The sequence below is a fragment of the Octodon degus genome, unplaced genomic scaffold, assembly GCF_000260255.1.
Source record: "Octodon degus isolate 3935 unplaced genomic scaffold, OctDeg1.0 scaffold00297, whole genome shotgun sequence".
NCBI classification, from domain to species: domain Eukaryota; kingdom Metazoa; phylum Chordata; class Mammalia; order Rodentia; family Octodontidae; genus Octodon; species Octodon degus.
This window is the reverse complement of record NW_004524873.1, coordinates 533,615-558,934: the sequence shown is the minus strand read 5'-3', so window position 1 is coordinate 558,934 and position 25,320 is coordinate 533,615. Positions and strand designations below refer to the sequence as shown.

The following is a 25,320-nucleotide window of genomic DNA, read 5'->3' as shown; positions in this document are numbered from 1 at the left end:
TCTTTGCTTCCATGATTATCTTTTTATCCAGCTGTTTGTATGTATGTGAGTATATTTTTGAGCTAAATTCCTGCCGTTGAAATTGTTGGATCAGGGGCTGGAGAGATGGCTCAGTGGTCTAAAGCACCTACTTAGAACAAGCTTGGCAAAGCATCAGGGACCGCGGTTCAATCCCCCAGCACCACATGCCAGCCAGCCCCGCCCCCTGGTGGGCCGAGCTGGCCACACACACACACACCACTCTCTCTCTCTCTCTCTCAAATAAATAAAAAAAAATTAAAAAAAAAACTTTTAGGGGGAAAACAACATATAAAAAAAAAAAAGAAATTGTTGGATCAAATAAAATATGTACTTTAAATTTTGATAGCTATATACATATACTTGCCTTTAAAAAAGTTGGACCCAAAAGGATGAATGAGATTTTCTAATCCAATATGTTGGCAAACAGCAAAATATTTGATAATAAATCTAATTAGAGAATTAAGTGATTGTTATACCTAAAATTTGTGTTTGTTTCATCACAATTGAGAAGAGGGACCTCTTTATAAACCTGAGGCCACTTGAATCCCAGAGGACATTTTGCCATACCTATGTCTGAGAAGGGTTTTGATTGTTCTAATGGAGGAAAGTTACTAGTGGCCTCCAGAGAGTGGAATCTTAGATACAGGTAAACATCTTAGCATGCACAGGCATTCCCCTGTTACACAGTTCAAAATGTCAACAGTCCAGAAGTTGAGAAAATGTAGTTTAGGGCTGTGGAGATAGCTGAGCGGTTTAAGTGCCTGACTGGCAAGTGCAAGGACCTGGGTTCAGTCCTGGTACTGCATGCCATGCTGATGGTTCTGGGCGTACCCTGCAGGCAGGCCACTGAAACTTGGCATGGTGATGTATGCTTGTAATTCCAACGATGGGGAGGCTGAGACAGGAGTCTTAAGTTGCATGGCGAGACTTTCTCCCAAAGAAAGAAAGAAAAGAAAAGAAAAAAAGAAAGGAAGAAGCTTAGCTTAAAGCTCTTTGTATCTTTTTATTTGTCTGGCTTAATCCATGAGACTTATGATGGATCTCTGAGAACTTGTATATTTAAAAAAGTGTTCTTTATCATGTGTGTTACTAATATTTTGTTTTTAAAAATTAAATATTGACTGATTATACTATTCATTTGACATGAAGACATGTATTTTATGAATTTAGAATTACTGTTCTTTTTTTTAAAATTTTATTTATTTATGTGTGTGTGTGGCCAGCTACAACCCACCAGGGGGCGGGGCTGGCTGGCATGTGGTGCTGGGGGATTGAACAGTGGTCCCTGTGCTTTTGCTAAGCTTGTTCTAAGTAGGTGCTTTAGACGACTGAGCCATCTCACCAGCCCCATAGAATTACTGTTCTTTTAAGGCCTTTGTGTTTGTGACAACTCTGTAAGATAATTTTAAACCATGATTTTTTAAAAATTGATTTTTCTGTACTTTTATGGTTTTTACACTATTTTTGTTATTAACTAATTTATTTTTGTGGTGCTAGAGATTGAACCCAGGAATTCACACATATTATATAAGTGCTCTACCACTGAACCACACCTCCAGCCCCTATTTTATTATTTGTTAATTTATTTATTTGTTTTGAGACAGGGGCTCATTGCATATGTAATTTAAGCTGTTTCTGAACTTACACAGTTTGGGACCAGCCTGGCCTACACAGTGTATGTACATGACCATACACATATGTATATATATATGGATCACTATGTATATGCATATATATTTCTATATATTGAATATGTATGTCATATATACCGTATATGATTTTTTTCATTTATTTTGGTATTGGAAGTGAATTAGGGAGCTCACTTCACTTGGTTCATTTAATTGTCTTGTGGTCTCATCAGCATTGAGCATTGCCCCACTTTTTTTAAAATTTCATACTAGGAATCAAGTGCTCCTGCCCCTTTTTGAGACTGGGTCTCACTTTGTAGTTCAAGTTGGCCTTATACTCACTATGTAGCCCAAGTTGGCCCCATCCCAGCAATCCTCCTGCCTCACCCTCCTGAGTGTTGGAATTACAGGTGTGCACCACCACGCCTGGCTTAACTTCACTAAGTTTTGGTCTATCCATTTGTATTTATTTTTTCAAAAAATGTGAAATCATATATTATATGTAAAATGCACTCTATATGTGTGATTTTTCTCTTTTCTATATTTAAAAAGCAGCATATAGAGATTTTAAATTGATTTTTAATGAAAGTGCTCATGTAAAAATGTCCCAGAGGTTCTACCCCATTACTTGTGATCTAGCTGGCCTGATTCCCAGTGGGCCCAGTGTCAGTCCTTGGCAGCAAAAATGGCAAAGGCAGCTGGACACATGCCACTGAGCAGTGGAACCAGGACACCTCAGAGAAAGTCCAAAGTTCTCAATACCATCATCAGATGATGGATACTTGCAACTGTAGTGAAAACCTGAAGTTCAATTTGTTAAATTTCTCTGGCACATGAAAATCAGAGAAAATGTGATGAAATTTTTAACCATTTTTAAAAAGAAACTTTTTTTTTGAATGCACAAACTATGCTAAAGTTCATTTGAAAAAATAAATATCCAAGAGTGAACAGAAAATGTTCAAAAAGTAATACAAATGAGGCAGCAACTAGCTTTCCCAGATACAGTATTAAAGTATTTTTAAAAACTAGAGTAATTAAAATAATTTGGTATTGGTGCATGAATAAACCAAAGTAAGAGAACAAAGTCCAGAAATAAAACCTTATATACAAAAAGAACTTAACACATGATAGTAGGATTTCTAGCAAAAGGCAAAGGATTTACCGTCTTTAGGAAGGGAATGCTCACAGGATGTGGTAGCACATGCCTATAATCTCAGCCCTTGGGAGGCTGAAGCAGAAAAATTGCTGTGAGTTCAAAGCTAGCCTGGGCTACATAGTAAGTTCTCTGAGTATATATTATTATAAGTTTTGACTTGTAAACCATGTATATTTTATAACTTTCCTTACCAAAGATGAAGGGACAGAAATTAAAATGGAATGCTATCATAAAATAAATTTAAGTGTACATTAAACCTATAATCTAAACATATAGAGAAAAACAAGTAGTTCAAGTAATTTGGGGTTGGGGGTAGATTACTACTGTGGATTGAATTCAGGACCATAGTCCTAGCCCTTCTCCTGTATTGTTTTATTTTGAGGCAGGATCTCACAAAATTGCCCAGGCTGGGCTTGAATTTGTGCCTTCCTGCCTCAGCCTCTGAAGAGTACTGGGATTACAGGTGTGTGTGTCTATGCCAAGTTTATGGTGTTTTTTTTTTTTTTTTTTTGTGGAACCGGGGATTGAACTCAGGCCCTTGCGCTTACCAGCGAAGCGCGTATTCCACTGAGCCATCTCCCCAGCCCCTTATGGTGATTTTTGTCATGTGATCTGTTTTTGTGTTTTCAGAGGGATTTAATCTGGGAGAGTTTTTATATTCTCAAAACTGACTTACAGAGCCCTTCTTTTCTTCCAAAAAGTTACACTGCAGTCAGCATCCTATCCTTGTTAGCAAAACTGTCAAGGTCTGGAATTTCTATTTAACAATCATTAAATCTAACCTTTTTAAAAATTATGGTGTTATTAAATCCATGTTCTCTCTTTTTTTTTTGTAATGCGTTTAGTACAGGGTCTCACTACACAGCTCGGACTCATAGTGTTCTTCCTGTTTTCAACCTCCCCAGCACTGGGATTACAGGCTTATGCCACCACACCTCGTCTTGGTGGCCAGCTCAGTGTGCCTGGGTGCAGGGCCAGCATGGCATATGGGGCTAGGGATTGAACCCCGGACCCTGTGCTTGCCTAAGCAGGTGCTTAGTCTGCTGAGCTATCTAGTCGGCTCAGTCCAGTTTCTCTTGCATGCTAAGCACATGCTCTCTCCCTTCAACCTAAGCCTAGAGCCTCTTAACATAGACATTTTGTCATATGTGCATAACTTACCAATATGTAAATAGAATTTGCTATTCTTCCAAACAAGTCAAGGACTTAAAAAATTAAAGCACTTAAACATTGGAGTTTATATTATAACAATTTTTAAATATAACCTGTTTTGACTCCATAAGCATTATTTGTTGTGCCTTTTTAAATATTTCTTTACTTACCATTGTGTTTGGTTTTCATACCTTCTTGCATCTTGGCACTTCCATACAGCAATACTTTCCTTCTCACTGAAGCAAATTATGCATAGAAATATAGATACTAAGTTGTGTCATTATTTATAGGTCTCATTATCCTACACAGAAAATGAAAATAATTTTAACTAAATATTAAATACTTTATAACTAAATTATTTTTATAACTAAATTATTAAAATTAAAAGTTTGACAGTTTCAAGTAAAAGTGAAGGAAAATAATTTAATTTTTTTTTTTTTTTTTTGCGGAACCGGGAATTGATCTCAGGCCCTTGCAATTGCCAGGGAAGCGCTTATTCCACTGAGCCATCTCCCCAGCCCCAATAATTTAGATTTCTACAAATCAATTTCTTGGAAAAATCTGCAACAAATATAGAAATATAGAAATGCAACAACATTGAGTTCAAAGTCCTGAATATGAACTCTACTACAGGACAGATGATCTCTATAACTTTCAGCAAGTAAGTGGCATAAAGAATAGAAGGGGACTAGGTGCAGTGGCGATACCTGTAATCTGAGCACTGGGAGACTGAGGCAAGAGGATTGTCATGACTTCAGGGGCTACATATACTGAACTTAAGGCCAGCCTAAACTGCCCAGGAAGACCATCTCAAAAATTTTGAGATTGAGGGGGCTGCTGAGGAGGCCAGGGAGGAAGTAGAGACCCCAAACCACAAGGAAAAAAGATGAAGTTTGAATAGTCCCCTCTGTCCTGGTCTGTAGCTATTCATTAGAAAGAAAGGACTCTGGAGTTTTACTCTGTTACCTGTCATCACAGAGCCTTTTGAGGACATTCCAGGTGGTGTGCATCCTGTGGTCTGCGTGGGAGCATAGCAATAACACTTCAGAAGTGTACCTCACATACCCTGTTGGTTTTGACTGGAGATTCATAAACTTTTTAAAGAGATGAGTGATAGCGTTAACCCTGATCTCTATATTTTGAATTTATATTGTTTCATCCCACGTACAAAACCATTTTTTTCCTAAAAAAAAAAAAAAAAAAAGAAAAATTAGAAGGAGAATTAGTATAAGTTAAAGGGATTTACAAGGTTTAACAAGTGCAATGCAGAATCCTTATTGGATCCTGATTAGATCAGTCCAAAAGAAAAAGACGTTATTGAAAATATTATGAATATTTAAATATGGACATACATTGGGTGCTCTTGAATAGTTATTATTTTCCTAGGTATAATGACATAGTGTAAAAAATATTATCTAGTAAGCAAGTAAGTACTGAAGTCATAAATAAAGTAATATGACCATTGGGATTTGCTTCCAAAAATTTCATGGTTGTCGAATAAACATACTGTATTACTTTAAAATATTTTTTACAATTCCACTAAAAGTAATTTAAAGTAAACATCTGTTTACACTGATTATTTATTTGTTGCAAGAGAAAGAATAGCAAGTATCCAGTGAGTGCAGGTGGGCCTGAGTTGATATAGTGAAGACACAGTATCACATAAAGGAGTGGTAGCCGTATTTTGCAAAAGTCAGTGTTGTAAGAGGCAAGAGATGCTGTAAAAGGGCTAAAGCAGACTAAGGAGATATGAGAAGCAAATGCACTTCTGACCCCAATGTGGATCCTCTATTGGAACTGGACAGCAAAGATTGCTCTAAAGAGCATTATTGCGTTGACAATGCTGATGGATCATTAGATACAAATAATTACTATATCAGTGTTATAACTGTGGTGGATACATAAGAGAACAGACCATATATTCAACCTACCATTTTCATTTTCTGATTTTAAACTTACTAGGTAGCCTCCTGCCTCAGCCTCCTGAGTGCTAGGATTATAGACCAGTGCTACCATGCTCAGCTCTTCTTATTCTTAAGGGGGAAAAAAAAAAGTAGAAGGACAAAGAGGGAGAAAGGAGGAGGTGGGAAAGAAAAGGGAGAGAGAAAAGAGAAGAGAAGACAAGAAAAGAGAAGAGCAAGTTGAGCATAGTAGGGTAAAACATTAACCCTGTATATTACCAAGTGAAGGTTTTATCTGTCTACCTATCGGTAGATAGATATCTATATCTTTTACTATTCTCATTCTTTAAATTTGAAAATATGTACAAATAAAATGTTGAAACACATTAAAAACAATTGAGTACCCAGGAATAAAGCTAACAAAAGAAGTACAATGCCCTTCTATAAAAAATTGTACAATTATATCGAATAAGTGTTGAAGACTCAAATAGAGATAATATCATGTTCATGGCTTAGAATATGTCATTAAGATGTCAGTTCTTCCTGAATTGAATTATAGATTCAATATAATTTCTATCAAAGTCTTAACTGATTTTTGCTTGTATAGCTAGATAAATTGATTCTAATATATATATATATATATATATATATATATATATATGAAAGCTGTGAAAATCTCACAGGGAAGCAACTGTGGATATTACAGAAGCATGCATGAGCTCCTGATACTGATGAGTAAAGGAAGTGTTGAGCTCTCTGATGGTTTTCTGCTCTGTTGTAGGAGGCTAGCAGGATGCACAATTTTCATCACTGGTGCAAGCCGTGGCATTGGCAAAGCAATTGCACTGAAAGCTGCAAAGGATGGAGCAAATATTGTCATTGCTGCAAAGACCTCCCAGTCACACCCTAAACTTCCAGGCACCATCTACACTGCTGCTGAAGAGAGTGAGTGTGACCTTCACCATGTCATTGAATGTTCTCATGGTGGTTTCAATACATAATTTTCTGCGGGTTGAATTTGAACTACCTGTGCTTCCCTGAAAATAAGACCTAATTAGAGGTTAAAAATGCTGTCCCCAATCAACCTATCCTTGCCTTCCTTGTCATTATGAAGCAGCCATTGAGTAAGAGAATAGTGAGGTATGATTGCCTGCATGATGCTGGCCATCACCATGGTCACAACCTGCAAGAAATTACTGCTGAAGTTGATTTTCCAGTTAGGTCTTATTTTCAGCAGAACACATATGTGAAAGCTACTCTTAAAGAAGTATTTATCTTGTTTTAAAAAGTTTGTTTTGTTGCTCAGGAGCAGGAGTTGCTTTCTTTTCTAGCATTTTTAAATGATGTGAGGGATGGTAGTTAAAAGTGATGCCCGTGAGGGTAGTGCTGCTTCTGGGATGGGAGGGAGACAGAGTGGGAGTGGGGAGGAGAGAATTTTGGGGGTGATAGTGTGGACATTTTAGAAAAGCATTATTTAGTATACATATTTCTCAAGTCATTATTTTAATATTTTCAGCTGATGAGTAATTGTCTTACATTTAAATCTTTTTTTTTTAAATATTTATTTATTTTTATTTATTACATTTATTTATTGTGTATGTGGCCAGCTCAGCCCACCAGAGGGCGGGGCTGGCTGGCATGTGGTGCTGGGGATCGAACCGCGGTCCCTGTGCTTTGCCAAGCTTGTTTCAAGTAGGTGCTTTAGACCACTGAGCCATCTCTCCAGCCCCTTGTCTTACATTTAAGACATTACTCTAGGCAAAGGGCCAAGAGAAAGGACTTAAAAATTCAACTGTAGTTATATTGCTAGTTTTATTAGTCATGTTGATAGTATTGTGGTTGTATTGCAGCAATGTACGTGAACCGCTTATGAGTAAAATGATACTGAGGACTATTTTAAAATATAAACACAAATAAAATGTGGCAAGGGGAAGATAAATCAGCAGAACTGTAATAATCAACTGAGTGAAGCAGTGCACATCTGTAATCCTAGTGCTCTGGGACGCTGAGGCAGGATCGTTGAAAGTTTAATCCCAGATTGTGACTAAGTGAGACTGTCTCAAAATAAAAGATAAAGGGCTAGGGAGCTAGTTTGGCGGTCTGAATGGCTGCCTGGCAAATGCAAGGTCCCAAGTTCAATCCCTGGTGCTGCATGCTGTGCCAGCCCCAGAACCTTAGGTGTGCTGTGCTGGTCCTGAAACTGGGCGTGGTGGCACATGCCTGTATTCCAGCACTGGCAAGGCTGAGACAGGAGGATCACTGTGAGTTCAAACTGTAGTGAGAACATCTATCAATAAAATAAAAAAATAAAAGATGAAAAGGACTGGGAATGTAGACGGGTACAGAGGCCTTGGGTCCAATCTCTGGCACTGCAACAAAATAAAACAAACAAAAGATAAATCAGTAACAATCACTAAAGATAGGAGATTAATGGTAGCTTTAAAAACTACTCTTTTTTTAAAAAATATTTTTTAATCATTATTTATTTGGTATGGCTTGGACTCACTACATGGCTTGGACTCATATCGATCCTCATGTCTCAGCCTCTCCAGTGCTAGGAATATAGGGGTGCACCACCATGCCCGATTTTGGCTGGCTCAGTGCTGGGCCCGCATGGCATGTGGTACTGGGGATCGAGCTCAGGTCCTTGCACTTGCCAGGCAGGTGCTTAAATCACCAAGCTCTCTCCCCAGCCTTAAAACTATTCCTTGTATTTTCATGTACTTTTAAAATTTTTCTATAATAAAAATTTTTAATTACTTTCCTTTTACTATTTTTTTTTCTTTTTTTTCTTTTTTTTTGCAGTACCACGGATAGAATTTGGGACCTTGTACTTGCCAGGCAGGTGCTTATGCCACTGAGCTACCTCCCCACCCCTTTACTGCTTTGTAATAGAATTTTTTTAAAAAAAATCTTCCTCTTTCTAATTTTATTTTATTTTTTTGAGACAGTGTCTCACCAGGTAGTTCAGACTAGCCTTGAAGTTACTATGTAGCCCAGGCTGTCCATTGAACTCATAGCTGTCCTCCTGCCTCAGTCTCCCAAATGCTGGGATTATAGGTATGAGCCACCATGACAGGCTTTCTTTTTTGTTTTATTAATAGCATTGACTTAGCTAGTGGTAGGCTGGACATGGTCAATCTGTCCTGTGTGTTGGAGTCACTAGTCATTATGAGATAATGTTTCTATTGATTTTCTGAAAGGGGTACTTTTTTCTTTTGTCTGATATATCAGAATGGAAGGTATCATATTAGAATGCTTTAATGATTTTCTGTTTGTTTACCCTTTGTAGTTGAAGCAGCTGGAGGAAAGGCCTTGCCCTGTATTGTGGATGTAAGAGATGAACAGCAAATCAGCAGTGCAGTGGAGAAAGCAGTGGAGAAATTTGGAGGTAGTGCCTTTTTGAAATAATTACTGAATACTGATAAAATAATGAGTCTGTCAACACCCAGTGGATGCCTCAAGCCAGGTATGGGTAGTTACTTTTCCATTGGTGGGACAGATACCACTTAAAGGAGAAGATTTTTAATTCAGTTCAGGAGAGTCAATCCATGATAACCTGGATTCAAGGCAGAAATGGCATTGTGAAAGGATGTGAAGGAAGAAAGCTGTTCTTGTGGCAGCACAAAATCAAGAGAGAAAAGGGAGGAGCTGGGGAGAAAGGAATATATGCTTTAAAAGCACGCCCCCAGTGACACAGCTCTTCCACCCAGGCCCTACCTCCTGATAATATGTGATCCAGATCACCTTCCAGAAGTTCTGCCTCTGAACACAGACTTTTGGAGGGCTATCACAGATCTAAACTGTAACAATATACAATGGTACCTCAGTTTATGAGCTTCATTCTTTCCATGATTCTAGTTGCAGAGAATTGTGGCACTGAGGTGCCACTGTGTATACTACATTTTTTCTATACAAACATGCATGTGATAGAGTTCAACTTATAAATCAGGTACCATAAAAGACTAACAACAATAAGTAATAATAAGACAGGGCCGGGGAGATAGCTCGGTAGAATAAGTGCCTCCTGGGGAAGCTCAAGGTCCTGAATTCAATCCCTGGTACCACCAAAAAAAAAAAAAAAAAAAAAAACAGTAATAATATGCCATAATGGTACTTATGTGGCTGTCCTTTCTCTCTTTCTCAGGTGGATAACTAATTGCAGCATACTAGAAAAACTAGCCTGAGTTCTTTTTCCTTTTTCATAGGTTCATCTATAGAAGATTCATTCTTATTGTAGACCTTAGCAATTTCAGCAGAACAGTACTTTGCTTTTTTTTAGGTTGAGAACTTTTTTTTTACTTATAGAAAGCTGCCAGGTGTGGTGGTGCACACTTGTAATCCCAGCTCTCAGGGAGGCTGAGGCTAGAGAATCACCATGAGTTTGAGGCCAGCCTGAACTACATATTGAGTACTTAAAAATGTACAAAAGAATGTACTTATAGGAGTACTTTATGAATTCTTTGTGGCAAATCTAAATACCAGCATCACTACTTCTACACTTTAGGCCTTATTAAGTAAAATAAGGGTTACTTGAACACAAGTGCTCAGAGTAACAACCGGATAACCAAAACCAGCAGAGGCATAGAGTTGTGTCTGGCTTTCATCCCTGTGACTAAATACTCAATAGAAACAGTGTAAAGGAGAAAAGATGTGTTTTGACTCATGGCTTTAAAGATTTTGTTCCCTGGTTGGCTGGGTGCTCTTACACCTGTGGCGAAGCAGAAATGTCATGGCAGAAGATCACAGAAGAGGAATGCTGTTAACCTGGTGGAAGCCAGGTAGAAGAGAAAGAGAGACCCAGAGAGGAAGGGGCCAAGCACCTGAATAGTCCCCATGGCATACTCCCTTCAACTAGGCCCCACCTCCTGTGTTCCTGTCACCTCTTTTTTTTGGGGGGGGGGTCTTTCTCAGACAGGGTTTCACTCTGCAGCCCAGGCAGGTCTTGAACTCACAGCGATCTTCCTGCCTCAACCTCCCGAGTGCTAGGATTACAGGCATGCACTACCATGCCCAGTTTGTCACTTCTTAATAATCTTGTGAAATTATGACCTTTTCACAGGATTAATTGAGTAGTGGAGCTTGGGCCTTTATGATCCAGTCACCTTCTAGAGCCTGTACCTCTGCACACAGGAGACTCTGGGGGATGTTTTAGATCTAAACTATAGCAAGTGGAGACACTACATAGAGGGATGGCTTGTGGTTCATGCTGTAGATGGATCGAGATTTCATCATGTCACTCAGAATGACAGGCAGCTCTAAACATGAATCACTTATTTCTGGAATTTTTCAGTGTAATGTTTTCAGGCAGATGTGGACGGCAAATAGTTAAAACTGTAGAAAATGAAATCAGGATTAAGGAGGCACTACTGATAATTTTAATTGTTTTGGTGCCCTAGATATTAATTTTTAAATTTGTTTTGATATTTTGAATTTTCTTAGTCTCTGAAGTATGGTCAGAAACAAGTATTTGCATTTATAGATACATGGTTTAAATCCATGTCATAGCATTTCTTTTTAATTGTTAAAAATAATTTGGAAAATTTAACTACCACTCAAAATAGACCTAGGACCTTAATAAGAAAATTCATTGGACCAGCTAGATAGCTCAGTGGATTAAAGTGCCTGCAAGACAGATGCAGGGACCAAAATTCGATCCCTGGCCAAGACTGACTGAGACAGCAGCTGAGACTGGGGATGGTGACGTGTGCCAGTAATCCCAGTTCTTGAGAGGCTGAAAACAGGAGGAGCACTACAAGTCAGATCTGTATAGTGACACCCTATAGACCTTGTAATAAATACCAAAAAAAAAAAAAAAAAAAATACATCTAGTCATGTGCTTCCATGTGCTTTCATCTTTCTAATTAATGTAAACATGAGCTGGTGACTTTTTGATACTGTATTGGATAAAATGCAGATACCTTAGTAACATTCAAGTACTTCACACTCTGATATCAAAGGCTTATTGGACTATTCTTCTGTACCCCTATATTACCTCCCTGCTGCAAGAAAAATGTTTACTTCTATCTACCTTAAAAGTTTTTTTTAACTTTTTCCTTTCTTCTTCTTGAGCCCTCCCTAGTCTCCCCTGTTTATCCTGGATCTTTCCTGAAATTTTCCTTTCTCTACAGTTAAAATCCTAACTTTCTTTTAATGTTTTTTTTTTAAAAAAGCATGAAAATAATAGATAAGACATTAGAAATGATACATATTCAATATGGTTGTTGGGCTAGAGAGGCAGCTCGGCAGTGTAAGTGCCTGCCTGGCAAGCTCAAGGACCTGGGCTTGATTCCAGTATTGCATGCTGTGCTAGCTCTAGAACCCTGGGTATGCTGTGACACCAAAACTGGGTGTGGTGGTACACACCTGTAATCCCAGCACAGGGGAAGCTGAGACAGTAGGATCACTAGAGTCTGAGCTATGTAGTGAGACCCTGTTCAACAGAAAGAAAGAAAGAAAGAAAGAAAGAAAGAAAGAAAAAGAAAGAAAAAGACAGACAGACAGACAGACAGACAGACAGACTGGCCAGATAGCTCAGCGGACTAAAGCACCTGCTTAGGCAGAGCACAGCAACTGGGATCTCAGGTGTGCTGTGCTGGCCCTGCCCCCAGGGGGCACTGAGATGGCAGTTGAGACTAGGTGTGGTGGCATATGCCTGTAATCCCAGCGCTTGGGAGGCTGAAAACAGGAGGATCACTACGAGTCTGATCTATGCAGTGAGTCCCTGTAGACCTTGTACTAAATCCGTAAAAAATAAATACATAAATCAATGACAGATTAACTTTTTTAAAGAACAGTGGTTGTTACATTGCATATTGCTGTCTTCAGTGTAGTTGCTCAGATTACTACTCATAAAATTGTCAAAGTAAAATAAAACCCTCACTTTCTATGCTGACATCTCATCTCCACCAAAGCCTATTCTCCTTCCATGCCAGATAATCAAAAGCATAGTCTTCCTCTGAACTCCTGTCATTTCTCTGATCTTTATCTTGCACTACATTATATCTTAGCCCTTCTCTTTTTCTTTCCTCCCCCACTTAGCTCATAAGCTTCTAGAAGGGAGGTGTTTTTGAGTTTGAGCTAAGGGTTTGTTGGTATTATAACCAGGCACATTTAGATGTTCCCAAGCCATCCTCACTGACCCACCATAATGTTCCAGAGGGCTATGTACATGTTAGATATGAGGCACATTGGCCAGTGGAAAAAAAGTAATGCTTTATTATGTGTAATCCCACTGTACAATGCAGTGATGTGGAGAACCAAATACAGACTTTTGCCATAAGAGGAGCCCTCTTCCTATAAATCCCCATTCTTATCTTGTAGCTGGTAATTTTTCCCAAAGTAATATAAATACCCACATGAGGAGAGAAAAAAAATTATTTTTTTCTACTGAGAAGGCTATAAATAGGGAAGACAAAGGAGAAGTTGAATTCACATGCAGGGTGTTTTATCTGAAATGACACTACTAGAAAAAGTAGTCAGTTAGTGCCAGTTAGGATTTGACTTAGTTTCTTAACTCATTTTCAGGGAAGAATTAGGAGGAGACTATCATTCCTCATAGTCATCATATTTTAGCTCTTTTTGCTCAGTTATTGTCTGGTAACTGAAGGCAAATTACTGTCATTGAGGAATGCAGCTGTTGTGGTTTGTGGTTTAGTAAGGGCAACAATACAATATAGGACACATATTTTGTAAGATTGTTTTATAATGAATCACCCAAAGAATCATACAGAGAGTGCAGGAAATCTGTCCACACACTGAAGACCAAAGAATCCAGCTGAGGGCCTGGATCCCACAATAATGTCCTGCATGAGTCCAGCTGAAGACCGAGAGCCCATAACAATGCCTCCAAGTCCAACTGGAGGCCTAGAGCCCATGAAAATGTCTCATGCAGGCCTGTTTCACAGATCTGCACTGGCAAGGTACAAAGGTCAGTAGTGGAAGCTAGAAAGTCTGTGCCAGCAGGATGAAGGATCTGTGCCAGCAGGCTGAGGGGTCTCATCTGGAGCCAAAAAGCAATGCTCAAGGTAAGAACCAGAGCTCCGCTGAGAAGTACCACAGCCGTCCTCAGCAACAGTGAGGTCCTGAGCTCCTACAATGACAAAGCTGAGATCCCATCAGGAAAGCCAGTATGACAAGCTTTTCTAGGAAACTGAGCTGTGCACCATCTTCCCCTCTGGAGCCAGGAGGTGATGCTCAAGGTGAAGACAAAGCTCTCTGAAGTGAACTGCAGCCATTCTGTGCAACAGTGAGGTCCTGAGCTCCTCCTCCACCAATAATAGCCACCATGAAAGCTAGCATGACAAGGTCACTCAGCAGAGTAGCCTAGGAAAGCCAGTAGCTACCAGTAGCTTCCAATAGCTTCTCCAAACAACTTCCCTAATAGCTTCCCAACAGCCTCTCTAGTTCTGCCCTTTATGCTCCTGGCAACAACTCTTATGTGGGCCTCCCACACCTAGCACTGTGCTAGTTCAGTGCAGCTGGTTGTAACAAGTTGACCACCAGTTGGCAATCACCACAACAGCCATCATAACATAGAAAGGGGCCACCCTCTGCTGAAAATGGGGGCTACTCTACACACTTGTGATTTTTCAAAAAGGATTGCAACTTGAAGGGAGCTGAGGCTTGATCACCAAAAATCAGCACAATGAAAACAAATGATAATGCATAACCAAGCTCTGAAATTTAAATTATGCAGTGTTTTTAAGAAGATGGGATACAAGTTTTTATTCCCATTTTGGATGCTACATTACAGAAGAAGTATTTAGGAAAAAAAGGATTGAGGGGAACAATGATAGAAAGAGTGTCTAACCTATTGGATGACCCCTATTCGTCTCTCGTAAACTTTCCATCACACCTTTCATTTTGTATGCTTTTCAGCAATTCCTTGATCTGTGAAGAGAAACCTCAGTGAATTCATTGGAACGCCCTGTTTTTGACAGTATGATTCTTTGAGTTTCTTTTTTTTTCTTTTTTCTTTTTTTTTGTACTTTTAGGGAAAGGTCTACAGGGGGTTCAGGGTCTCACTACTAGATCGGACTCATAGTGATCCACCTGATTACAGCCTCCCAAGAGCTGGGATTACAGGTGTGCACCATCACGCCCAGTCTCAATTGCCGTCTCAGCATGCCCTGTCGTGCCCTGGGGGTGGGGCCTGCATGGCAGGCCCGTGAGTTTCTTGAAATATGTTATTTTCACTTTGAAGTGAATCTCATTACTTATTTATTTATTAATTATAGTGAGTCTGAATTGACTATGTAGTTCAGACTGGCCTTGAACTCACTGTGTTGCCCAGACTGGCCTCAAACTTGCAGCAGTCCTCCTGCGTCAGCCTCTCAAGTGCTGGGTCTTATTGCTATCCTGTCCAGTGACTTTGAGTTTGATGGAGTCTCCTCCTTCTCAGTCCTAAGTCCTTAGTTGAAGGTGTTGCTCTCTGGTCAGGATGGTTTCATCCAGAGGTCTCCACACAGCAGTGGCTTTGGTTAGGCACAAAGCCTTTGTGTGGGATTTATAAACCCATTTCCTTTCCCCAAAACCATTTTCATTTTATATTGTTTCACTACATATATAAACAAGATAAATTGAATAAAGGTAGGAACTGAAAAAAAGTCCAGAAATTATAATTATTAGAGATTTATTTGTGTGTGTGTCTGTGAGTCACTAAAACAGAATCAGTCCATGTTGATGATTTGACTATTAATAAAACTCAAAGTCTTTTTCCTTTCCAGTTTCCAAGGCCAGAAGGACCCTTTCTGCTTAAGAGATAGGCCTTGAGGGAAAGTGAGGCCAGTGTGTGTGAAAGGGCCACAGGCCTTGGAGACATACTAGGAAGGAATTAGACTCAAAGTTTGTGGTGATTGGGAGGGAAGACCCCAGGAGGTGAGAGAACAGGCTAGCTCCCTGGAGTTTCCTGTGGCCCTGTGTTGATTGGTTACATCCCCATGGTGCTAGTGAAAATCATGCAGGTGCTAGATTTTTGTTTTTGTTTTTGTTTTTGTTTTTCAGTACTGGGGATTGAACCCAAGATCTGAGGTACTTTCTCAGGTCTTTTAAAAATATTTTGAGGGCTGGCAAGATAGCTCAGCATACTAAAGTGCCTGCTTAAGGAAGCTTAGGCAAAAGCAGGGACCATGGTTGAATCCCCAGCACCACATGCTATGCCAACCCCACGCCTAGGGTGGGCTGAGCTGGCCACAAGGAAAAAAAAAAAATTGAGACAGGATCTTTTTAAGTTGCTAGTTGCCCTGCTTGGCCTTGAACTCACTCTCAGCAATCCTCCTTCCTCACTCTCCTGAATACCAATATTCTGGCATGTATAGCCATACCTAGCTGTGGTTGCTATTTAGGGACAGCTACTGAGACTTGCAGTAGTGTATTGCTCAGTCTTATTCTATAAAAGAAGCGTTTGAGAATCAACTGAAGGTTCAGTGAAATAGACTAAATACATTTACTTGTATATGTGTGAAAAAAGTCTTACATATTTAAAATCTAATTACTTTGGTAACAGGAATTGACATTTTGGTGAACAATGCCAGTGCTATTTCCTTGACCAACACAATGGAAACACCTACAAAGAAGGTGGATTTGATGATGAGTGTGAACACCAGAGGCACCTACCTTACGTGAGTCAAGAGGAAGAGTTATGAGGGAGAATGCCCCGGAGTATTCTCGGAGATCTTACCTAGTTGTAAATGGATGTGAACCAAATTGGCAGTGCAGTTTGCAAATCTATCAGGAAGCTCAGCCACTTCATAAAGCTGGAGGAATTTGTATCTAAGTGTGGTACTGAAGATTTTGACAAAGTATAGAAAGGATTGCTTATTGCTTTGAAAGACACACTTGATCTCAGGTTAGTACTAGAGTGTTGAGGGCCAGACTGGACAACGTGCAAATAGGAAGCTTCTGCCTGTAGATACAGGGAAAGCTCATAATTATATTGTGAATGAAATGAGCTCATCCCTTAGAGTGTAGAACATGGTCTCATTGTCTGGAATACATTTAGTCTATGTCCTCTGGATGCTTTGAAGGTACAAGTTCACTGTTTTAATAAAAATCCGCTATGGTATGGCTTGCCCCTCTGCCCTTCACTCTAGTAGAGGTGAGGCATGTTTGGAGATGAAAAACAGTGAATACAAAAACCTGTATTGATTGTATTTGGTTTGTTAGGTTGAAAAGATGTTGGCATTGGTTTGTGGGTTTTGTGGTTTTTTTTTTTTTTTTTTTTTTTTTTTTTTTTTTTTTTTTTTTTCTTGTATCAGAAATCAAATTCAGAACCTTGTGCTTGCCAGGCAGGCACTATGCCACTGAGCTGTGTTTGTCTCTGGCCTGATGTTGGCCTTAGTGATCTGAGTGTTATATATTTGGATAAAACTGACTTGAAGGATGAAGAGACTAGCTTAAAATCCTAGTTGTCTTTCAGTATAAAATAAAGCTATGAAATATTTACACTATAATATGTTATAATTTAATACTTAGATTTTTAAAAAAATGTTGGACACTATTTTATCTTTTATAAATTACCTACCTTTATGAGTAGGTTTAAAAAATGAAATTATGTATTATTCCTAAGGGCATATTGGATTTTGTATTGGTACAAATTAAATTTGGGAATATATTGAAAGTTACATTACTAAATTAGAGCTCTGGAGTTCTGTGTTATGTTTTTGGAGGTGAAGTTGTAACACTATGAGAGCAATAATTGATTTCATGTTTAGTGTATATGCACTGTCCTAAGTATCTCAACTGTGTTGTCTCATTTTAATCCTTTGCCCAATTCTAGATGGTAGTGCATATTACCAACATTTATGGAGGAGAAAACTAAGACAACAAATAAGTTATAAAATTTGCCCAAGATCACATACTGAAGGGGCAGAAGCAGGATTTTAATCCAGATCTGTATTGAACACCCATGTTCTATAGCACTGCGGACTGACTAGTACAGTAGCCATTTTAGAAGTTCTGAATCTGTTATGGAGGGAGAATTGGGAACTGTTATGGTTGAGGAGAACCTTGGTTGGGCATAATGCTGCTCTATCAAGGATTTGATTTGTTAAAGCAGATCTTATAGTCAGGCTATTAAGTAAAGTTTCAAAACATGAAAGTTAGTTGCCTTTCCTATCTTCATTCTAGAAAAACAAACAAAACTACTGTACAAACAAAAGTAAGCAAGTATCGATTGCTAGATGAAGTATAGTTACTATGGAAGAGTAATTTAAAGTGTAACTTAGGGTTGGGAAGAAATTCTTCAAACTAAGAATTAACTTACATTTTCTTTTGTTTTCAGATCTAAAGCATGTGTTCCTTTTTTGAAAAAGAGTAAAATTGCTCATATCCTTAATCTCAGCCCACCACTGAATTTAAATCCAATGTGGTTCAAACAGCACTGTGGTACGTAGTAGGATGAGGAGGCGCTTTGTTTTTTAAATCTGTTTTGAATTAAATCAGTATATCCATTATATAATCACAATCTATACACAGTAGACAGTTTTGAATTTTCAGTAAGTAAAATTTGGAAATTTCAGATAATCATTTGCTTATAATAAAAATTAAGGTATAGTTTACTTTCGGTAAAATACACAGATATTCCTGGTTAAGTTTAATCAAATTTGACAAATGTATATACGTACTTGTGTAAGTATTACTCAAATTAACTTAGGGATTTACATCATTTCAGAAAGCTCTTTGATGTCTCGGCAGGTGTGTTTTATCATATGTGACTTATTCTTTCATACAGTTAAAAATTATCGATGAAATATTTTACTTTTCATAGCGAAATGATTTTAAGTAAGGCAAGTATGGTAAGTAAAAAGATTTACGTATGGGTGCTTCTTTAAAATCACTGTATCAGATACTTAGTTCTTATTTTAGTACAATTTACCAGCCTTTGGAAGGGTGCTTGTGGTGAGAACTTCTTACACAAAACTGAAAGTTTTGCTGGTACTTGGACCTAGGTCCTTGCATGTGCTAGGCAAGCACTCTCAGAAACCTAAGAGCCCTTTTTTACTTCACTTTTAGACATGTCTTATTAAGTTCCTAGGTGGAGGTATTTGTATCTACCTGGTTGGCCTCAAACTTGCAGTCTTCCTGCCACAGACAGGATAACAAGAATGCACTACCATGCCCAGTCTTCACCTTTTTGTTGTTGTTGTTGCTATTTATTTATTTACTTATTTGTGTATTTAGTTATGCATTACTGGGGATCAAACCTAGGACCTTGTGCATGTTAAACACATACCCTACTAAATAAACCACAGGATTTTACTGACAGTAGTTTCTTTAAATAATCACTTTCATTCTCTTTTAATTTGTGTTGTTGGCAATAAGCTTTCATTCTTTAAAATGAGAAGACAGATGAGGAATCAATAGTGTTATTTACCATAGTATTAAGAAAAATGAAAACTTATTACTTTTCCTTTTAATCAAATATGAGAATATAAAAAATTGGCTCATGCCTGTCTAATTACTTCCATAAAAACTTTTTTTTTTTCCTTTTTGAGACAGGGTCTCACTGTACAGTTCAGGCTGACATTGAGGTCACTTTGTAGCCTAGGCTGGTCTTGGACTCACAGTGATCCTCTAGCCTCAGCCTCCTGAGTGCTGGAATTATGGTGTACACCACGGTGCCCTGTCAAAAACTCAACACATTTTAAAATAACAGTTTGTGCTTTTTATGTTATTATTATTATTATTAGCTTTTTATGTTATTAAAATGAATTCTCAAAAATATGTCAGGGAGAAGGGCTGAGGATGTAGCCCAGTGGCACAGTGTCTGCCTGGCAAGAGCAAGGTCCTGAGTTTGATGCCTGGTACCATCCCCCCCAAAAAAAAAGTGTCAGGGAGAAGATAGAAAGAAGTTGGTTGTTTCTATTCACAAATTAATTTGTTTCTCAAATTATTATTCTTTGTGGTTTCTTTCAGCTTATACCATTGCTAAGTATGGTATGTCTATGTGTGTGTTGGGAATGGCAGAAGAATTTAAAGGTGAAATTGCAGTCAATGCCTTATGGCCTAAAACAGGTATGGTCTTCTTAAAGTCCAGTTTATTTGTTTTCATTTGTTGTCTTTGGCCCCTTTGATCCCCATGCTGGGGATGCAGCCCAGGGCCTCCACCATTCTAGGGCAAGTGTACTTCCCCGGAGTTACATTGCCAGCCCAGTCTGTGACACTCCTGACATGTACCTTGAGTGTGGTGTAGGGTAGACATGAGTAGACAGTCAGCAGTAACTTCATTCTTCCTGTGGAGAAACCAGTCAGATATTTCACTGTGCAGCCAAAGAGCTTTACCATTCATCTTCCAGCTAAAAGAACTTGGCTAACACTTGCACCAATAGCTATAGTAGGAACACTGAACCCTGGAACATGTGAGGAGGCTCGTGAGGGCCAAAGGGAGAGGTGATTTCCCTAACCTTTCCTCTTTCTGTCTTACTAAGTTCTTCAGCTTCTTACACTTTTGTTTTCTACTCACGTGATCCAACAAATACCTTTTAACTCTCTGGGATTCTTTACTTTTTTATCTTTTGCTTCTGTACAAAGCTACATTTTCTGTACTTTCATATGAATTCTACCAAGTTTCTAGAACACTCAGAGCCCTTTTAGATGACAGAAAACTTTGGAGAGAATGAATATGGTCTTCAGTCAAGATGGTTTGGCTGAGGATTTCCAGCTCTTCGGTGGTAGGAACACTAGAGGCATTCAGTTGAAGCTACACTGCACTGCAGTTATTGTATTTTGCTCTTCTCCTGGGCTAGCAGTTATGTGGCATCATACTTTGCCAGAACTGCAGCAGGGTGGCAGCAAGCTGCAACTTCCACCCAGCCATGGAATCACGAGTAACATTTGATACTCCACAGTGTACTGTTTTGTAGCATGTTCTGGATATTGTTTTGCATGCGAATGTGTTTACAGAATGCCACCTGTGTCATGTAAATTTTGTTATGAAACAGGTTTTGTTTTGACTCGGAGCGCTCCTCCTGTTTTCAGCCTCCCCACTGCTAGGATTAGAGGCCTGCACCATCACACCCAGTCTCTGCCAGTTCAGTGTGCCCACACCTGGGGTGGGGGCAGTGCGGCATGTGGTCCCAGGGATCAAAAGGGTTCTTGCGCTTGCCTAAAGCAGGCACATGATTGGTTTGCTGAGCTATCTCGCTGGCCCTTATCTATATTTTAAAAATCATTCATTTATTCATTCAGTTAGTTGGTACAGGGTCTCGCTACTGCAGCTTGGACTCATAGTGGTCCTCCTGCCTCAGCCTCCCCATCACTGGGATTACAGTCCCGCACCATCACACAGACACTTAGATCTCTGTGCTATCTCCCCAGGCCACAGTCCTGTTATGTATACTGACATTTCTTTCTAACACATCACTCTTGGTTTCCCTTTTCCTTGCTTTAATGCACTGTCCCTTTCATCTCTTCTATCTTCCACCAGTTGATTTCCCCTGAGTTTTTGAGAGCCCAGGATACCCTAGAAAGTGTCTCTTGTTTATTTATAGTTTGGCTGTAATAAGATAGCCCTTTAGGGTACCTAATTCATTGTATTTCCATCAGCAGAAGAGTGGTCTTCTGTATTATTATTAAATGTATTACTAGGTATTTTATATTTTTTGTTTTCAATATATTTTCTGATTTGTTATTAAAGTACGTATAAAACTGTATATTTCTTTTACAGCTATACCAGCAAACTGAACTTTCATTAGCATTTAACAGTTTTCAGAAGAGTCTCTTAGTTTTTTTTTTTCCAAGTTGAAATTTTATTACAAAAAGTGATGCCATAGCTGTTTATGGTAGTATAGTACTTGGCTCTAATCCTAGCTACTTGGGAGGCTGAAGCATGAGCATCACTTGAGTCCAGGAGTTTGAGGCCAGCCTGGGCAGTACAGGGAGCCACTATCTCAGGAACAAAAACATAGTGATAATTGTGTCTCTGCCACAGACTGGGTCTTGTTATGCAGTTCATACTGGCCTTGAGCTTACTTTGTAGCCCAGGCTGGTCTTAAACTCACTATATTCCTCCTGCCTCAGCTTCCTGAGTGCTGGGATTATAGGGGTGCACCATCAGACCTGGCCCATTTTTTAATAAATTAGCATACTTTTGGAACAGTGTTAAATAGTAACAGTGGTAACAGGCATATTTATTGTGTGTTTTTGGCTTTATTTACTTTTGATGCTATTAATTCATGCATTTCAGCTGAGCTAGTGTCCTCTGCACTTGTTCTGGGTGGGCATTAGGTTTCCTCCATATGTTTCTTTTTTTTTTTTTTTTTTTGAGTCATAGTTATTTTATTATTTTAAAGATCCTCCATATGTTTCTGCCTTTGATTCTTTACTGCAGAAGCTATTAACTCAGGGATTTCTTTTTTCATTTCCAATCTGAGTTCCTCTCTACCTTTTTGCAGCTGTTTCTTTATTTCAGAAGCTATTGATTCATTGATTTCAGCTGTGTGATTCCCAATTTGTTCTGTGTTAGTGTCCTCTGCACTTGTTATGGGTGGGCTTGGGGTCTGAGATTGCATTTTGCTCCTTCTCGTCGTCATTTTGTATAGCACTGTCTTCTGATCTTTGTTGTAGAGCTTTGGTGCAATTATAACCTTAGCACCTACTGAAATTCAGGTGCATATCTACAAAGTTTGAATTTATCCAGTTGTGCCTGGCTTGGGTCTGGCTGCTGTGCTCAGCTCCTTCCTGTTGCCACCCTTGGGAGTGAAACTGTTGTGCCTCTCTGGCAAGATGTTCTGCTCCTGGACTAGCTGGGTGATTCTGTCCCCTACTCTCTCTGCAGGGACTGTAGCTGCAGAGTTTCACCCCAGGCCTGTGTGCCAGGCCTGAGCTGAGTCTGAAGGGGACAAGGTGGAGTAGAGGGGAGAGGAAGCTCTCCCACACACTCACCAGGTCTGGGCTAGGGCTGGATCTCGGGGTCCTGAGAACGTGGCAGAAGTTCTCACTCACTAGGCGGGAGTGGGGGGGGGCACAGAGTGGTGGTGAGGTTTCCATGGGGGTGGAAGAGGGTCTCACCCATGCTGCGCCTGGGCTTGGACCACACAGGTCCCGATGCGGGCACAGGGTAGCCGAAAGCTCTCCCACACACTCACTGGGCTTGGGCTAGGGCTGGATCTCGTGTTCTTGGCTTTAATAGAAATGCTTTTGTTTCATCTTTAAGTACATGTACTTTTTTCCTGTTTAGTTTTTACTTTATTCAGTTTGTTTTGTTTTGTTTTTTTGCGTAACTGGGGATTGAACTCAGACCCTTGCGCTTCTTAAGGAAGCGCTTATTCTACTGAGCTATCTCCTTGGCCCCCATTTATTCAGTTCTTAATTCCTCTCTATTATATGATGCTGATAGGATTGCTGTGATAATTATAGCATAAGAATATTACTTGATTGGCTGAAAGTTTTGGTGTAATGTCTACCAAGTAAGCTTGATAAACTGTTAACTTTCATACTGAAAGACCATATAATCTACATGTAAATGTTTAATGCTTATTAAAGTTAAAACACTTCCTTTTGGTCCATATTGCAAACCTAGAGTCATTGGAGAGTTATAAAAATATAGCATATTGTTTCTCCCCTTAGTGATTTAATTTTTTTTTTTTAGGAGGCTTTTTTTTTTTTTTTTTGGCAAAGCTAGGGATTGAACTCAGGCCCTTGTGCTTGCCAGGAAAGCAGTTATTCTACTGAGCCATCTCCCCAGCCGATTTAAAATTTTTGTTAGGAAAAATAAATCATATGATTGTAATATAATCAGAGAAGCAGTCTACCTAGATGCTCTTCAAATGTGTGAATCTTGATTGTAAAATTTAAAATTTATTTGATTTTCAGAATTAATTCAGTCTATCTTTTCTTCTGTGAGAGTCTTTAGGCTTTTGTACTCAAAGAATGACATTTTGTTTTAATTTTCTTAAGAGCACAATTAAATGTCTCAAGTATTCTTTACCCTAATTTAGAGTAAAGAAATGGTAGAATGGACTTTTTTTTTTTTTTTTTTTTTTTTTAATGTCTAAATGTCGCTAGTCTTTAAAATTATCCAGTTTCTCATAATGTTCTCAGTTGTGGGAAGTGAAACTTCTCTGGGCCTAGCTTCCCCTTACATAGAATTAGAAATTATAAATCTGCATAGGCCTTCATTACATATTTTTAATCTTTCCTTCTTTTTTCTTCCTTCCTTTCTTCCTTCCTTCCTTCCTTCCTTCCTTCCTTCCTTCCTTCCTTCCTTCTTTCTGTGAGACAGGATCTCACTATATATTCCAGTCTGGCTCAAACTCACAGTGATCCTTCTACCTCAGTCTCCTTATTACTGAGTTTACAGCCATGAACACACCCAGCTAAGGCATTGAACATTAACTATGAAACATTTCAAACATAAGTGCAGACATGTACCCAATACATGCTTTGAGAGAAAATAGCACAGGACTCAGCTTCAATGGTTTTCAGCCTGTGACCCATCTTAATTCATTAACTTGTGTGTTTCCAACCCCCTCTTGTTCTGCAGGATTATTTTAAAGCAAATCTCAATGATACTATCATTTCATCTGTGTGTATTTTAATATGTCTTTAAATGATAAGGACTATCAAAAAAAGCATACCATAAAACCATTATCATAGCAAGAAAAATTAAGATTAATTCCTTAATATCCCCAAATATAGAATCAGTGTTCAGATTTCCTCAGGGTTGTGCTTTCTTCATGGTTGGTGTATTCAAATCAGGATCTAAACAGATTCTTCACATTGCATTTTTTGGCTGTGTCTCGTAAGTATTTTTATCTAAAGTAATTAGCACTCAATATTTTTCTCCAAAGGAGGGCCGCAAGGAAAGCCAACATTTTGGCCCTAGCCTTCCAAGGTCAATTAAGACTCAGGACATATGAGAACTTGTACTGTAACACCATGTAACTCAGTAGTGTCCCAAATTTTCTGATCAAGGCAATTATGGGGCCAAAGAGGAAAGTGATTGATGATGTGCAGTGTGCCTAAGGAGAGTCACATGGAGGGAAAACGTTCTCTCAGGCTTTCACAGAGAGCATATTGGACAAGCAATGGCCGTGACTCATCCACATGGCTGACACTGACAAAGGACCTACAATCTGAGGTACAGGATCTCAGGAAAAATCCTGAGGGGATTTGACTGACCTTATCAGATCCAAAAGCTACAACTCTTGTTGCATAGGTCTTGCTTTAATCTTGGTCTTAACCATTCAGCAGAAAAGTACAAAAATGAAGTATAAGTAAAGCCATGGTGTTATGTTGACCTGTAGGGGATTCAGGTTAACAATTTCTGACATTGCCAGTCAAGCCGAAGACCCAATACTATTATGGACTACTGGTCTGTTTTGGAATATTTTGCTGAGTTAACACACTTATAATATTTAAATGATGGAACTAAATAAAAAAAGGGATACAGATGAATGTCCATTTTGTATCTGTGTATTCAAAATGGTTAGAATAAATATATAGTTACATTCTCTTAATG

At 38.9% G+C, this 25,320-nt stretch overlaps 1 protein-coding gene across 2 annotated transcripts in view; it reads left to right on the top strand.

Moving 5' to 3' along the window:
- Hsdl2 (hydroxysteroid dehydrogenase like 2) overlaps window positions 1–25,320 on the top strand; it is an 82,173-nt gene that overhangs the window by 1,803 nt on the left and 55,050 nt on the right. The window contains exons 2-6 of one of the 2 annotated variants that reach the window (XM_004647258.2): window positions 6,640–6,803; window positions 9,151–9,249; window positions 16,366–16,480; window positions 18,142–18,245; window positions 19,776–19,874. In XM_004647258.2, the coding sequence (XP_004647315.1) occupies window positions 6,640–6,803; window positions 9,151–9,249; window positions 16,366–16,480; window positions 18,142–18,245; window positions 19,776–19,874 (581 nt within the window). The remainder of the gene's footprint in view (window positions 1–6,639; window positions 6,804–9,150; window positions 9,250–16,365; window positions 16,481–18,141; window positions 18,246–19,775; window positions 19,875–25,320) is intronic. The other variant, XM_004647259.2, reaches the window with a different exon arrangement.